At 38.5% G+C, this 17,984-nt stretch overlaps 1 protein-coding gene across 2 annotated transcripts in view; it reads left to right on the top strand.

Annotated features, from left to right (window-relative positions):
• The window catches only part of LOC106946002 (neural-cadherin-like), a 123,548-nt gene that overhangs the window by 59,078 nt on the left and 46,486 nt on the right, over positions 1–17,984 (top strand). For both annotated transcript variants that reach the window (XR_001424668.1, XM_015030045.1), the window contains exons 9-10: positions 1,294–1,558; positions 10,872–11,052. Coding sequence is in view for 1 of the 2 variants with exons in the window: in XM_015030045.1 (XP_014885531.1) it covers positions 1,294–1,558; positions 10,872–11,052 (446 nt within the window). In the remaining variant the exon portion in view is untranslated. The remainder of the gene's footprint in view (positions 1–1,293; positions 1,559–10,871; positions 11,053–17,984) is intronic.

Genomic DNA, 17,984 nt, shown 5'->3' with positions numbered 1-17,984 from the left:
GGATGGATGGATGGATGGATGGATGGACAGTCCATGTGATTCTGGGTGAGTCTCATAGAAAGTCTCATATGGTGTAAATGTGTGGAATGTGAGACATCACCAACATTGAAAACAACACATTGTTTTTGTGTTCACATAAACTTGTGGTTCTTTCAGAATCATCGGTGGGAGAGAAGTAATTCCAAAATAAATCAGGCGGCTTTTTAAAGCGCTTTACTTGTTGATAAAAATTTGACAACTGAGGCATCATGGATGACTTTTGTTTCCTTTTCTTCGATAGATATGTTATTTTGCTCATAAATTCATACCGCTGAGAGTCACCGGGATACATGACTCAACTGCATGATGATGCTGTCAGCATCGCTGCAGGGCAGAAAACGCTGTTTTTGTTCTTGTTCTCATTTAATGAAAGATTGTAACCATGCTGTGAAAACCTATTGAGCCCCTTAGCATGGGTTTAGCTCTGGAACGCTCCCATGAATCCCATCTCAGTCCATCCGGGACTCTTCCTAGTTGTTTAATCATGACTGCTGACCTTAACTCTTCCACAAAACGTCTGAACATTTTATGTAAGTCAATTAAAACTTACTTAATTGAGAAATAAGTTTAAAAAATATATATTTAAAAAATATATATGACTTAAAACCACACTATGTAACTGTTATTAAAAATATGTCTACCATGTCATGAATGTATGGTATTAGGCAGATAAACTGTGAACAGATCGATCTCCTCCTCCCTGAGCTACTATTGTCGTCTGAAGACATGCTCCAGGTGAAAAACAAACAATCAGAGCCAGGAGGCGGGTCTTAATGCTGTCAATCAATCACATGAATATACTGTTAAATGTACCTACGGCAGAGAAACAAGTGAAATCTGTATAAAACATAAAATACCATTTTCCCTGTGCTGTATCAGGTCTCTGGTGACTGTGGTTTTCTGAAAGAATCCAAACTAAGTTCAGTTTTGCAGACTAGAGCAGCAGGCATTGGCCCTTCTTTCTCTAGTGCTGTAGACATAATTGTCCTCATGCAACAAGGTTTCTCTTACTCCGAATAATCAGTGTGATGATTGGTAATGTAATCATTTCCTGAATGAGCCATAGAATCTATTTACTTGCTTTGTTTGTGTTGTTGTTGATCTATTAAAGCAAGAGTATTCATTTTCTGTTCCTGGAACATCTTTAATAACGTCTGAATAATTCATGTTGCTTGTGAGGCTCAGCATTTTACTGCTGCTTTATATACAAACTGTTTTACAAACTCCAGCTTTTCCTTTTGTTCGCTTTTGCAGGTCTTTCAGGGCCTTCTTTGCACTTTCTACAACCTTGGGGACGGAGAGTATAACCTGACCCTACCCAGCTATCGCCTTGACAACGGCGAGTGGCACGAGGTCTCCTTGGACAGACATGACAACGAGATGACGCTGCGGCTGGATGGCGGCGGAGGGAAGCGGGAGGTGACGGGATCGCAGAGTAGAAGCCGAGAAATCATCATCGACCCGACCGCCGTGATGCTGGCGAACTCCTTCCCCTCGGAAAGCAACAAGAGCTTTCAAGGTGGGTAAAAACGGCGTGCAACTTGGTGTGTATTCTGCAGGTTTTAAGATCAAAGGTCCAGAATGATTTTGTACATTGTAATCTTTAGAAACTCCAAAACGTCTCTGTGTTGGTTCCCTTTCTGAGGCATTGTCAAGTCTGTCTGTAACTTCATCCTGTCACACCACAACCATGTTTGTTCTTAACATTTGTCTGAATTATCACTGTTGAAAAGGTTGATGGGAATGACAAAATGTGAAAAAACTTCCTCTGTTTTGAAAAACAAAAGTTGTCGCGCTCGCTAGAGTTGGTTTTTGGTTTTTCTGAAAAAGCGCTAATGGACTAAAAAGAGTTTATCTGCCAGAGCTTGGAAATAAATGCCGGCGCAGCATCATTTTAAAACAAGAAAACCTTCTCGCTGCAACAAGATTTAAAAACTTATGTCTCAATAAAACCAAAATATCATCTCCTTTAAGTAAGAAACAGCAGAAGAGCAACACCTCTTGGGATTTTTTGATGTGGTCCAGAATAACCAGGAGGAGAGTCACAGTGCGCCTCTTTACGCCTTTTTACAAGTCATAATTAGTCAGAGGAACGTAAAGTTATATCCCGTTAAAACAAGAAACTTTGAAACTTTATAGTGAGATATCAAACTCAACTTGTTTTAATGGAAAGGTTTCTTTTTAAAATGTAATATAAAACAGGTTTTACTTATTCTAATGAAAAACGTTCTTGTTTTAACGCGGTTTGCGTCTCATTGTAACAAGATTTTCTGGTTATAACGAGATGCTGCTCCTGGATTTATTTCCGGCTCTGGCAGTGAAACGCCTCCGTAAGATAGACGCACATCATCCAGATAAGTTCTGTGGTAACAAACGTTTACCTCACACTACTGATTAACTGTGTCTTTCCTGTCTTTGATGCGGACAGCAGGTGACATCACCGATGCTAGCTGACAGGACAGAACAACTACAACATATCCGATAGCATCACATTCCTAAAAACCTCTCTTTATCTTTCTCCATGCTAGTTTATTGCAGCCATGCATAACATTATTGTCTGATGAAATTATGCTATGCATAGCCTGGTTGATTCACTCCAAAGAGCAGAAACACGCTTAATTTGCATTTTCTTTGTTGAGACTTTTTGAAAGTTTGCATGACAATTTGATTGAAACATAACCAGCATGTCTGTTACCTCTGACCATAACACAATGTCTCATGTCTGTTTAAAGTCTACAGTCATATTTATAAAGCTCATTCAAAGTCAACACACCCTTTTAACTTTTTCACGTCTTTTCACATTGCAGCCTAAACCCCTCAGTGTATTTTGTTAGGATATCGTGTTATTAACCAACACCGCCGTGAATATCGTGAAGTGAAAGGAAAGTGACACATGGCGTTCCCTTTTTTTTCTCATCTTCATCGAGTCTGAAAGGTGCAGAGTGCAATTGGTATTCACTCCCCTCCTCCAGAGTTGCACATCTGCTCATCTATGCAAAATACCTCAGGCGTAGTTGAGCTGTTTTTTTCTTTTTTAGCACTGGGAAACACATTTGTCTTTCACACTTATAACACATGACCATGCTTTGACACATGAAAAGCACCTGACCAATAAATTTGCAGGTGATACCACAGGAGTGGAAGTCACACCTGGAATGATGGCTCAGTGTACAGGAAGGAAGAAGTGTTGATGTGTTTTTTTTCTCTTTCTATTTCATGAGTTTTCATAGTAATAAAGGGACATGAAAAAGCCGTCACACCCTTACAGATTTTTCTTTTTTTGTTGTTTTTAAATGTAAATCTTTCAGAATATGAAACAAATATTTAATAGGAGACTAAGACCAGTACTTTACATGTTGTTCTGAATTCTTGTGTTTCCTCAGGAATGAGTCACTGATCTGCATTTGGATTCATTTTTGTCTTTCTACTGGTGACTTTCGGGCCTACTTCAGTTTCTATTTAAATTGATTCTTGATTCCACAGGTCAGGCAGTAATCAGGAAATTGAACCAGGAAATTGTGGGTAATTATACTTAATTGATGATTAAATGTGGGGGAAAATCATTTTTGGACACAGCACCACGTTGGTTTGGTTGGTATTTTCCAACCTTAAAGGAAATTATAACTTCAAAACTGCATTTTGTTTTACTCAAGTTGACTTTGTCTGGTATGAAATTTGATACTGAAACATTTTAGAGTTAAAAAGTAAAAACGGAAGCACTCACTACGGGGGCAAATATGTTTTTAACTTATGTTATAGATCCCCATCTTGTTTTGATCTGTTAAAAATGTGAATGAGAATCAGCGAGGTAACACCCGGGTTGAAAGATTCCATTTCTGTTCCTTTGATATTTCATATTTCATCTCCACTGTTTGGATGGGATTTTTTTGGTTTTGTTTTTGTGTTTTTGAAAAGCCACAGGAATCATTCAGGCCGGTGTAGAACAATTGATTGAAGTTCAGATCTGTCCTTCTGATTCTTGTTATGAATCCAGCTCTGCTCGTCTGTGAAACACAATAATGAGTTTGGACTTTATTTATCTGTCTATTCATCCCGTCTTATGAGGTCTACCGCTCGATTATAACTGGTTTGAACTGCTGTCGCCGCTGTCACTTCAAAGCATGGAATAAGTAAACCTTTATCCTAAACACTGTAAATAAATGAGTCAAAAAGGAAAAAGGTCGGGAACTTTTCTTTCATGGTGCAAATAACAGACGTAGCAAAGCATCTCAGGTGACAGCCAACACTTAAACAGAAATCAAGGAATGCAACCGCATTCCAAATAAATTTGGCAGGCCATCTTTCCTACATTCACCACTTGAAGTTTGAAACGGAGTAAAGCTTTAAATATGATGTGACATGTTTGATGTGTCACAGTAAAAGTAAAAAGCGTTGTTTTGCCATTGAGTGCGTATGAGATGGGTTAAGAAGGTTTTTTTATCCAACAGGCGCCACTGAAAATAGATTCTTTTATCTATTCATATGCAGCCTCATCAGGGTGGGATTGTGACATTTCTGAGCGTTAATGAATGATTGATATGACACTTTAATGGCTAATTCATTCAAACGATCTGGATGGCGTGTTTCCCCAGAGCTGGCTGCTCGCTCCACAACAACGCTCAGATTAGTGACCAGCTGAAGGCAGTACACTGCTTCACAAACAGATTTATACTCACTGAACTTGTATGAAAAAAAATGTTTCAGCTACTTTAAAAGTTAGCTTTACAGATTTACAAAAGATGAAAAAAGTTGGATGAAACGTGCCCTGTGTGGGCCTGGGCTGAAAGAAACATTAAAAAGACAGATTTTAAATTCACACAGGGATAAAGACCTTCATTTTTGGACTCAGCATTTAAAGTTTTCACCCAGGAAGTTACAGTTCAGAGGCAAACTGGCCTTCCAAATGTAAAATGACCCTCAACGTACTGCCACAACGGTTACAAAGTGGCTTAAGGACAACAAAGTCAATGTTTTGGCCTGGCCATCATAAAGCCCAGGTGTCCAATAGAGAATCTGTGGGCAGGTTAAAGGTCTTCCTGACTCTGTCCCATCAGTTCTGTCACCATCAATGAGCCAGAACTTCAGCAAACTACGGTGAGAAGCTTGTGGAGAGAAAACCCAAAACTGATGACTGGGGACAAACGATATTAGATTTGTGATTGATATCCAATATGCCGATATACTAAAACTCATTTGGCTGATAACCGATACCAGCACCAATATTTTTTTTTCCCCTGTAAATACTTACTGAAACTATATAGCTTCTCTATTGTGGAAATAAAATACTGCATTATCTTTGTCAACTTACCAAATGCAAATGCTAAAAAGATGCTGAAAATGATGAAACACTTTCAACTTGCTTTATGTTTAATGTCAAATTTATTCATGACATTTGCTCTCTTTAAGACAATGACAACATTCAAACAGAGCACATTTGATGTAGTTCTGTGCTACAGGCATCATTGTCACTGGTTTGTCATATAAAAACAGCACCTTTTACATCAGTGAGTTATTTTGACGGAATGGCCAATGTCCTATTTAAATTTTACAACTAATATTGGCCGATAGCGATACCAAGTCATACAGTGAAAGGCAAAGCTACCAAATACTGAGGAAATGTAAGTAAACCTCTGATTTTAAAGACATTAATAAACAAATCTGACATATTTTTCACATTATTGTGGAATTTAGCAAAGAGAAATAATTTTGCTGATTCTAAATGACATAAAACAGGAGAAGTTTGATCCGATATAACTTCAGACAGTGGGGAGAAAAATATGTCTTTTTATTCAGTGTATGTAAACTTGTGGTTTCAACTGTACAATGTTACCATGAATGATTCTTTGTGCTCATTAATTATTCTAATTCCTGTGCATCCTCTGCAAATCTCATCTCTTTACAGATATGAAAGTAGTTCAGATTTATGTCTGTTTTTTATTTAAATAAAAAAATTCAGGACTTCTTTTCTTATTTCACCATCCTAGCAGCCAGCAAACAGAGGCTCCTGTCATCGCCTATCAAACACCTGCAGTGCAGCTTTGACATCCATTCCCAGATGGCTTGACATATATTTTTACATTAAATCGGGTCATGCATAATGTCTTGAACAGGCAGGTGGAGACCTTAAAACAGTTAAACGACACAAAAGGTCATCTTCATACGCCAGGTCATTACTGTAAGTAATAATTTGTTCTTAATAACTGACCTGGTTAAATCAAGGTTAAATAAAAAGTGTAAGGGGTGAATGCAAGAAGATATTTAAAAACCTTTCAAACATTGGAGTTTAAAACACACACAAAAGGCAAGAAAAAAAAGTTGTTCTCTCTTTCAGCACTTATGTGTCTAAGGAAACAATATTTTTTGGTTTGGAAAAAGAGTTACTGTTTGATAATTGATAAAGAAAAAGGTCAGAAATAAAAGATGCAGGCACAGAGTGAAAGAGAGCCTGAGAGCTCCCCGGAGTTAGACAGTAAGACATTTAGACAGCTGCGCCTCAGGCAATAAAAGACAATGCATGAGTTTATTAAATGGCTTTTTAAAGCATTTCTTTTCAACAGAGGCAAGACTGATAGATTGTGGCAGGGAATGAGGGACTGAATATGTGCACATTTGTTTGGATTTACTTTTGTGAATATCTTTCTCTAAAATGTGGTAGCTAGGGAAAGAAATGTTTACTAAATACAATAAGTTGGCAGATAGGAGATTAAAAACAGAAATACTGGAAATATGTCCTCAGACACATTGATTTATACCTAATAACACGCCATGGAGCTTCTGTGCAATAAACAAAACACATGTTGATCGATTTAAAGTAGAAAATACTGTCCTCATTATGCACATTAAACACATATAAGCCGGGGGTTGTTTCAGTCAGTTCTGGCCTAATCGTTTCGGTGTAGCATGTTTACCACACAACTGGACAGTGTGGAGCACAGCACAAGTTCAAACTGAGAATTACATTTTAAGTACATCTCAAAACATTTGAAAAAGTTCAATATTTTTTGTCACTTATTTCAGAAATGAAACTCTTGTATCAAGGAGAGTGAAATATTTAAAACATTTATTTCTTGTTTGGACGGTTATTACTTAAAATCCTGTAAGAAGAAAATAAGAAAATCTGTTTTTACCTCTACTTCCCACCTGCAGGTCTGACATTTATAATGTTTATTTTTGCAAGCATGCTGTGAGCTCAGGAAAGTAAACGTGTTTCTTTATGTGCATTTTGAAGTTTTACATTAGAGTTTGATGGAAATGGCAAAATTTGAAAAGCTGTCTTCAATTTCGCAAACATTTTTTTTCCCCAAAAAGAGTTAATGCATTAAAAGAAAGATGGAAACATGTTTACTGAATAAGTTTTAACGTAGAGAACTTTCCCAACCCAAACCTCCAGCAGGGAGTGGAGGACTGTCAGCCTGCAGTGGCCAGAGAGAGGCACTCTGGGCTGGGATAGGAGTGGTGGAACGCTCCCATCTACTGGTGGGTCTGTGTCTTACCAGAGGCACGAAGCTCTGAGAAATGTCTAAGTACAAACCTCTAGCTTGAAGGGGACGGCTCTCTCCATTTTTCATAGATATTTGCTACTTTGCAGCGCCTGCATCTTGTTTATTACGTCAACACCTGATGAAGTCATGGTTTGCATAGCTTGGTTGATTCCTTCTGATCCAGTAGATGGAAAAACTTTTTATTTTAAAAGTTTTCTCAAAATTTGCATAACAATTGGATGGAAACATAGCTAAAGGAGATTAGCTATCTCCTTTAGCTAGGAAAGGTCTGGTTGACAGCAGACGCTCTGCAGTGGTTGTAGTTTTCTTGTCAGCAACATGATGCTGACAAGAACAGTTTATCTCTGTCCCTATGGAGTATCATAAAGATCCATTTCTGGGCCTCTGTTTTTTCTCTCCTCCTTCCAGGTTGGAGCTATTTTCAGAAGCATAACATTTCCTTTCATGTTTTAAGTATGTTACACCCAAGTTTATTTCCTCTGAGGTGCATGGCTGGATCCTCTGTCTAGCCTCTCCCTGATTGCCTCGTTGACCTCAGACGAAGGGCTCTTCATTTACTGAATCTTAATGAGAAAAAAACACTGAAGTCATGCTGTTTAGGCTTAATGAAACCAGAAAGAGCCCATATATCAACACTTTCTTCCTGACATCACATGACACAAATTTGGCTGATTGAATTTGGAATGCATCTCTGATCTAAATTTCATGGGTGAAATATATATTTTTTATTTTTCTCTTGAACTTGCTTTGGAAGAAAGTCTGTTGTGTGGAAATGAAACGCTGAACAATAATTCATTCTTTTAGAGCCTTCTTTCTGGATTACTGTAACCCACTTCTTTTTGGAGTCAGTCAGTCTTCCATTTCTCACTTCCAACTGGTACAAAATGCTTCGTGCACACAAATTCTGACTTATCTCCTCCGCCTCCTTCCAGTTTGTTTCTAATTTATTTTCCAAGGTGCTTTTATTTGTTATAAATATTTTAATATCTGTGCTCTTTTTTATTCATTTAAATTGTTGCACCCATATGTACAATCTCTATTGTTCAGGTTAGTGCACCAGATATTTTTATATGTTCCAAAGACGTGATGCAGACTCAGAGGTGATAAAGCGCTGCAGCTCCAAAACAGTGGGATGCTTTGTAATTGCACGATAGACAGACACTTTCACTCACTGTTGTGAAGTCTAATTAAAAATATGCTTTTACTCTCTTCCTTTGACTTGTTGTAATGAATATCATCCACTTTATTTTATTTTACTCTACTGTTTTGTCCTACATGTTTTAATTGTTGTATTATATGTAATATAGTTATTTTTACAGCTCCTGCGCATCTGTGTACCATTTTTAAATCTGACAGTGTAAAAGCTGTTGGTTTCCCATCCTGATAGGAAGCCATATGACCTAATTACCAAATTTCCACTGATTTCTACAAGAGTAAAACTAAAGACTTTGACTCTCCTATCAAGTACTCAATTGGTTGGAATCTTACAAAAAAGACAAAACTGGAATTTCTTTGATTCAACTTAACTTTTCATAGAGGACAGAAGCCACATGCAGGGCACACCAAGGTTCAATCCTAGGGTGTCTCTTATTCAATATGCTCCCACTAGCTCAGGTTATATCAGGGAATAAGATTAGCTACCATAACTATGCAGATGATATACAGCTCTGCATTACGATGTTGCCAGGTGACTCTGAACCCAACAGTGCCCTGAACAAATGCTTAGAACAAATCAATAATTTTCTCCAGAACACTCCAGAAGCAAAACTGAAGTTATTATATTTGGACCTAAAGAGGAACAATCTAGAGTCAGCACACAGCTTCAGTTATTACAGCTAGAAACTAGAGATATCCGGGTTTAGTGATGGCCGGTGCTGGCAACAGAGAAGGAGGTTACTGCCTTGCGTTAGCTTTGGAGAAGCTAGAGGCTAGCACACGGTTAGTCACACATTAGATTACCTACTAATTCTGCTTAGGAGGAGAAAAAATTAGGTGGAATCACCCTTTAGCTATCTGCTGAATTGGAAACCTCAGTCAGAAGCCAACTTCAGCTCGGCATAGTATAGTATCTTTATACTTGGTGTCACATTGGATGTCAGTAAACTCACATGTCAATAAATCTAATGTATGATTCTTACAGACAGTGTATGTCAACTATCTTGATAAAGTTTCCTTTAAAGATAAAAGTATGAGTCGAGGGTAAATGGCCTTTAGGCATGCTAGTAGCTTCCTGGCCAACGGTAATGCTAGCAAATTCAATGCTAACACTAGCTTATCCGTGCTAATTGCCAACAGATAAGAAAACAAATTCAGTGAGTGACCAGCCTAAGGATGCTAGTCACTAACCCCTCCAAAGAGAACATAAGTGAGTAGTCTCTTTCTCATTTGCCCGCACCGATTGCTGAGTCACAAACCGGCCTATCCGAACTGTAGCTGGCTTCAGAATGGATATAGCCTCCTACGACAAGGAAGTAGCCATCGCTGGGTACTCAGCAGTCTGAACTTTATCTCTGAAACCAAACCACAACGAAACACTCCAACACCACTATGATGGTTAATAAATGGCAGCTATGAGATCCAAACTGCAGCACTGCTAACATAGCTTCCTTCACTGCAGCGAACAAGTGGACAATTCTAAATTGGCTAGAAATGTCACTGAACTGACGAGCTGTGGGTTAGTTTAGTTTTGGGTTCAGCTGGAGGTCGGCTCAAAAGTTCACAGAAGTGCATATCAAGCATTAAGCACTTTATTCCTTCTGTACCTGGTTCAGCTTCAGCTCCTGCTGCGTTCCGTTCAATCACTGACTGGTAGCTTGATCACAAAGGATGTGTTTATTTTAATTGCTGATTGGAGTGAAGGTTCCTCCACTATGGTTTTAATAGATACGGCGTTGCTGGCAGACTTTTGCTATAGGTGAGCAGGAGTTTAGCGGTTTGCTCCAAACGGATATTTTCAGTGTCTAACAGCCAGTGATCACACTCCACTTTGATAAGTTTAGCAGGTGACTGCACCAGAAGAACTTTTAATTAGTGTAGATAACAAAGCACTATGGAACACATAATGGTATATCCCATATGCATGGAAATCATTGACTTTAATCCTCTTAGTGCTTTTCCCCTCCGTCCCCCATTATTCAGCAACTGACGTAAAACATGTTGGCACTCTGCAGAACCTTTTTGGTGAATGAAAAAATAAACCAGTTCTTTAATCTATCAGTAACATGGACTTTCAAGCTAAACTCTATTTAATTTTATGTTTGGGTAGATGAATTCCTACAGCAGCATTTCCCTGTTCCTCTGAGTCCTCCACTTTGGTTCCTCCTTCTGCAGGCTGCATCAGGGATCTACGCCTCAACGGCCGTTACATGCCACTAGACAGCCAGCCACGGGACGGGGTTTCCCAGGTCAGCGTGCAAGGGCTCTCCGTCGGATGTTCATCAGACTCCTGCAAAAAGTACCACTGTAAAGCCCCGTTTACCTGCGTGGACTTGTGGAGAGTGCACGAATGCAGGTACACACTCATACACACATGTAGCTGGTATAGATTTCAATCACTCTGGGAGGCTTACAGTCATTTTCATCTTTTTAGGTCAAAGCCACAACGACTGACTTTTTTTGTGTATTCTTCAGGATTTGGATTTATTTGGGATCAATCAAAGATCATTGCACTTCATTTAAAGATTATTAGCGTAATCAACTAGAGTTAATCCAGTCAAGAATTACATATTAATTAAACTCATTTCTATTCATTAGTTATCAACTGAACTAAGAAACACGCAAACAAATATGAAGGTTAAGAAAGACTAAAAATAACATTTCTACATTATAAACAACTCTGTAAAAGAGGAAGTTTTATGACAAGGCAATGAACTTTCAAATTATTGTCTAACCTGAATAAAGATAAAGAGTTCATAAGTCTCACAGAAACCTACAGTTTCCCCACAGCCTAAGAGTTCTAATACCTCTTAGACAAGACGGTGAAGCCCAGATTTAGATATAATCTTGTTCTGCCATCTTTTGTCACCAGAGCTGCAACAACCAACCAGGAAAAAACTCCTTTATTGATCAGCTTGTATTTGCACCCAGGCAGTTCTTCCACCTCAGTCTGAGAGTTAGTCACATGTCTCAACAATAGAGGTTTGGACTCCCAAAGTGTTTTTGTGCACAGGCTTTCACTAATCTGGAGCTTCTACACTTTGGATTACGTTCAGAATTGGAATGTTAATGCTTCAAAATTACTGACACTTAGGATATGTTCAATATGTTTGGAGGAAAACTGGAATTTACTTAAAGAGCTTTACTTAAAGAAAAAAAAAAAACAAAAAAAAACAGATAAAATCATTGGAGGGCATCCAAGCTTTCAAAGGTCATTCCTCACTTTGACTCTGTTAAGCAAAACCTTCTTGATGGACTCCTGACTTCTATCAGAGTCTATCAAATCTACTCAATGGGAGTTTGTACTTCTGTCCAAGGAAATGGCACAAAGAAGCGATCAATAAATAAGAAGAGGAATCAGTGGTAAAATGAGAGGAATCATAATAGACGGTTAATAAAAACTCATTCAGGTATTTTTTTCTCAAGCACTTTTTGGATCAGGTAACAGTTAGCTCTGTTGCCTTTCAGCAGGAAGGTTATGGACTTCAGACTTTGTACATTGAATTAGCATGTTGTAAACATGACCACGTAAGATCTCTCTGTGTTCGAGACGCACCGATCTGATACTAATATCTGTATAAGTTGCTGTTTTAAAAAAATAAAATCTAGATAGGCTGTCAGTGACAATGAATCCAATCCACAAGGGCAGATCTATTGAGTCTAACTTTATGCTTTGTGCTCTGAGTGCCTCATGCTTTATAATTTATTTTACATTATGCTTTGAATTCCTAATTGCACTTTCTGAACCATTTGAAAGTTTTGTTGCAGTTCATTTTGCATTGGCTCTTATATGCCTAATTGAACTGAGTGAACAAATCAAAATTGTTTTTACATGTTTGGCCAAATTTGTGAAGTTATTGGTGTTTTTAAGCGTGTTGTACTGATGGAGCGTTATCAAATGCATCTGTTGTTCAGTGCATCTACGTCTGTGTTTAAATAAAGAAACATTTTAAGTAAATTCAGCTGTTTTTCTGTTTTGAATCAGTATCAACAAATCCAATTCCAATACCTGAGGTTTCGTATCAGAAGAGAAGAAACTCCGGCTTCCTCCCCTTCTAAAAAGACATTTTTGAACAGACCTAAACAAAAGCAGTGGTAAATCTCAAGGAAAAAGAAAACATGTATGTTCACCTCTTATGAGGTGGAAACATTCTGATGTAAATTCATCAGTTCACAGGAAAGCATTTTATAGAAGTCTGGAAAATAAGTCTTTTGCAGAAGTTTACCAATTTAACACATGAAGAAACATAGCTAAAAAATAACCTGATTTAAAAATGAAAAGAAATAAAAAATACAAGTTTTAGTCTATTTCTATAACATTCAGATTGCAACCCAAGGTGTAGTTATTTCAGGCCTGAGCACAAACGTAAAACACTTTCAGTGAATCCAACTATGACTTTTATTTCACACCAACTCCTATAAATTCTCTATGATTGAAGAAATGCTTTACCCTAATGCTACATGCAGTCACATTTTCACATAATTATCTATTTTTATGTTTCTGTTTAGATCTAGCACATCACCGCTGAAGTCACCAGTATAATGTGTTCCATACCAAAGATTGCTTCACTAAATAACCAGCGTTGTACGCAGGAATCAATGTGTTTTCTACTCCCAGGCTCTTCAAAAAATAGTTTCATAGATTGCCTCGGCGAACACTCAAATCTCAATACAATTTATAATGAAACTCTCAGGTAAAGTGCCATCATTTATCAAGCATAACACAATTTTGCCAAATACTTTGGGAAATGTTGGGTGTTGAAGGATCCTGTAGTTTAGGAGTAAAAGCCGAGATTGTCATGAAATGTGTGGTTGGTGGTGGTGAGGAGATGACACAGAGAACCCAGGTTATGGTGAAGATGAATTTAATGATGAAGATAACTCATAGAGTCCAAGTCAGGCAGCACGGCAGGAACAACTAGCACGCAGCTAACAACCGGTAGCAACTGACAGCATCAAACAAGAGCGTCGAAAACCAGGACTTAAACAGTTCTACTGGAAAACAGACTAAACAGGAACCAGCACAAACCAGGACTTGCCAGTTCCACTGGAGAGTGCCGACTACATTAGACATAGACAACGACAATACACACGACGAGGATCCGACACAGACAAAGACAACAGGTGGGGTTAAATACACAGGGAAGGTAATCAGGGAACGGGATACAGCTGGGAGCAATCAACAGGGAAGACACAGAGACAGACTCACAGGACTACACAGAAACTCAAAAATAAACACACAGAAACACGGAACATGACAGAGATATCATCTTTGGCTGCATATTCCTGCATTCATCTCTTCAAATATTTTGTTTTCAGCTCTGTTAGTTAAACAAATGTGCATGAGTAAATAAAGTAAGGCCATTAAATGCCTTCCAGGTGACGGTCGCAGCGGCTCAGAGGAGTCTCCTGCTGTTGTTTCCTCTCTGCTGGCCCTTCACTGCTGGCTTCCAGAAACTTCACTGGATCTCCAAACAGTTTTCATCTCCCATTCATTTCCAGTTACCCCGCTGAGTCAGAGTCTGTATTCTTAGTTCTCTGCTGTTATTAAGATGTGCTGCTATTATATTAAGAAAAACAATGGGGCTGCAAAATTGTGGCATAAAGAAATTGTTTTTAAAGTTATAGTTACATTTTTACACACACTCTACATGGTCTTGAATGTCCATGTTGGTGGGGCGTTGCTGGTGTAGGCCATGTTAGGTTCAGTTCCCAACCTTGAGGCCAGCTGTGGCCACTGAGGGAGGGGGCGTGGCCCTGAGCTGCTGCAATTGGTCCAGTCTGGTATCAGTCATGACTAATGGGCCGATCTACCAGCTTTATTAACCAATAAGCATCATAATTAAAAAAACAAAACAAAAAACTGGCTGGACTCTGAAGACATTTATGAGCTCAGTTTCATAATGTTTTCTGTACTAAATAATTTACAATATAGAGTGCCGGTGTTACTAATTTTACAGCTCTTAATTGAGAAAATTGACTAAGTGAAAAAAAAATCACTTAATTTTCATTGATGTTGACCAGTTTTAAAACCTTAAATTGAATTCAATTGCAGTGCAATGTCCTGTCATCTATTTAGGATTTAATTTATTGAATCACCACTTCATAAGTTTTCTTTTGTTCTGAGCATGCCCTTAAACCGGTTTGCACATTAAAACTCAGTTGTCTGCTATTAAAGTGTCATATTTTAACTTAGAATAGGATCATAGATATTTCTTTTGGTTATAATGTATCATGAAAATGATACAAAAAATTGTCAACATTACATAAATGGTTGAAAAACTTTCCAGAAGTCAAAACCAACACATCTGCCTTCATAGACACTAATAAGAGCCTGAAAGCCTGTTGCCTGGTGACAGAATCATTTGAGACCGATGCTCTCTGTGGATGACCGATGCCCTGGATGGGTCTCCAACTTCTGCTTGATCAACATTTCATATGCACCTCTGTGTTTTCCACTTGTCAGAATCAGTGGGAATGTTGCGCGGTGCACACACACCCAATCAAACGGCGCTCTTAGTCACATCCACTAGTCCCAGCAATTTCTCTGCTATTGGAAACATCAGTCTCTAATCAGTGTGTCCAGCCTTCTGGCTTTCTAGCTTTTAATCTTGCCCCCACCCACACCTTCACTTTCTTTTTCCATTTCCCTGATCCACTCACCCACATTATCCATCTACCTCCTCCCCCCACACCCCCGGCCCCCAACAATGCTCTTTCTCACACGCAGCTCTTCCATTCATCTGTTATATTTCTATGACTCATCTTCATGAGTTTTCTAACCTTCTACCTCTGCCAAATGCACGGTCTACCTCTCTACTCTCATCCAGTGCATTTGTTCCTTTTTCCATCATCTGAACTAAACGTTAAAAGATGATAAGAGTGCAATAAATGTTGGCACCGAGCCCCTAAGCTCAGAAAAGCTGTCCATTTAGCCTAATGTAGAAACCACGAACACACTTGAAGGAGCAGTATTATGTCAAATGGACTTTTTGAGCTTTTCATCATGTTATAATGTTATGCCCTCATCAGAATCATACCTGGAGTGTTGCTTTGATTCTTTCATGCATGTTTCAGAAATCCTTTAATCTCCATGGCAACCATTCAGCCTCGGTGGACCTGCAGCTTCTCCTCAGAGCTGCAGTTTCCAAGCTTCCATCTCACAGAGCAGCCCTCCCCCACTCAGCTCCTTCAGACTAGCCAGCAGCATTAGCAAACACCTGCATCTCCTGAGCTCATTATATGAGCTACTTCTCAGAGCAACACTGGTGAAAACGTTGTTAAAGGGTTAATAGAGGAGCCATGTTGTGATGACTTCCTGAAGGCAGAGTTTCAGAAAAAGCAGGAGTTTTTAAAGAGACAGAGTCCCAATTTCAAGGTGCTAATTTACAAAGTCAAATTTCCTTTAGGTCACATCTGATATATACAGCATTTTCATAACAACTGAAGTTGATATAATTACTTAATTGTACTGTAAAATGGCATTATATGCCTGGAAAACACACAATGCTGCCCATTTAAATATGCATGTCCACAATTTAGGCACTGATAGTTGATATGTTCTCTTTACTAACAGTTTTTGGATTCCAAAAATAAATAAATAAATCCAAGCAGCAACAGCTGAGAGCAATGTGTAGCTGAAAGTGTTTTTTATTAACTCCTGTTAGCAACAGATCAGAATTCCTGTTCTGGAAGATCTGGTCTGTCATTAAATCTGAAAACGCCACAACAACCAGAGCTGGGTACGGCCCTACTTCTGTTTTTAACACAGAATACAAGAGTGGATTATGATCAATAAATTAAAGTTATGGCAGTTGTTAAATTTAGGTCTATTTTTTAATGTTTTAATAACTATCTATTGCATTTCTAAGAGCCTGGGCACAGGCTTCAGGGAGCGCTAAGAATATCTGTCTCCAAATGTAGCCCACAGAAGGCCTCGCTCACTACGAGTTGTTCACATGCAGATGTAAATTTAGACGAGTGTATTCCTTTCTTTCTGGGAAAATCCTTCCAGCGTCAACATTCGCAGAGATTCTATTTGCACAGTTGTTGTGGAAAGGAGGAAAAGCAGATGTTTTTTTTGTTTTTTTTAAATAATACGGCTGATTTGCATCCTGATTGAGTCGTGGCAGTGGAACTGTGTCGTTCTCTGATCAGTCACCCCCCATTGCACTCCGATCACCGCTGAGCCATTAGCCTCTGGTTCCTGTTTTACACCGCCGTGCACATGGCCAGTGGCCATGAATGATCTAGTGAAATGTGTTTCTGGTTGTGTTATTATGACCAGTGATCTGAAACTACTCATCTAAATGGTGCTAGAGACGCCAAGCTGGGCAGATTTCAACAGCTAAAACACAAGCAAGTGAAAGTAGCTCAAACTCTATGTTGCATTAAAAATAATGATGATAAAAGCCAATGATTCTCACTCTTTAGGCGTTACTGATGTTCTTTATAAGATTTCCATGAAACAAATTGAAAAAAGTAAAAATATTTCTGAGGTATTTTAATCCAGCTGAATCTTCTTGAGTCAAAAACAAGAGAAAACTTCTCCTTAATGAACTAGTCTATCTATCTAGATACAAAAATCCATGGAGAATAGCAAAGCTAAACCTACTGATGCTAAATAAAACAAGAAACCATTTTAAGAGGAAACAAGAAAAAACAAAACACTTGGCTCTGCCTCCCCCACCACACAACAACCAATCACAGCCCAGAACTGCTCTAGTTCACTAAAGTAACACTGAGAAGTTATTGAAGCGTAGTTGTAATAAACTAGGGTGTTAACACGTAATAATAACAGTCATTACTTATGTTAGACTCTGAATTAAAACTAGTTTCTGAATCGACTCGTGACCCAAAAAAAATGAGACTGAATCACTTGACGCTGAATGATTAACATCTCTGACATATAAAAATAACTATTATCAGATCACTGAAAGTACATGGTACAAGTTAAATCTAACACAACAATGTGTGTTTAGTGGCAACTGCACCCCAATGTAGTGTGTATCTGACAAACATCTGAATATAAAACGTGTGTTTGTGGGTGTGATATCTATGTGATGCATTGCAGGGACCATTTACCTGACATTTACTACTGTGTCTGTACCAAAGCCTGGTCCCCATGAGGTGAAATGCTGCTTTTGGTTAGGGATAGGCTGTAAAAATGAATAGAAGTCAATGGAAAATCCCCACAAAGATAGAGAAACAAACATGAGAGTCCATGTGTGTGAGACAATCTTTTAAAACTATTAAGTATTATCCATGAATAGTAGCTGCTTTGTTAAG

This window comes from Poecilia latipinna, unplaced genomic scaffold (genome assembly GCF_001443285.1).
Source record: "Poecilia latipinna isolate Pla-1442-1.1 unplaced genomic scaffold, P_latipinna-1.0 Scaffold170, whole genome shotgun sequence".
Classification (NCBI taxonomy): Eukaryota; Metazoa; Chordata; class Actinopteri; order Cyprinodontiformes; family Poeciliidae; genus Poecilia; species Poecilia latipinna.
Note: the sequence above shows the minus strand (reverse complement) of the source record. Positions and strands in the feature narration are given on the sequence as shown.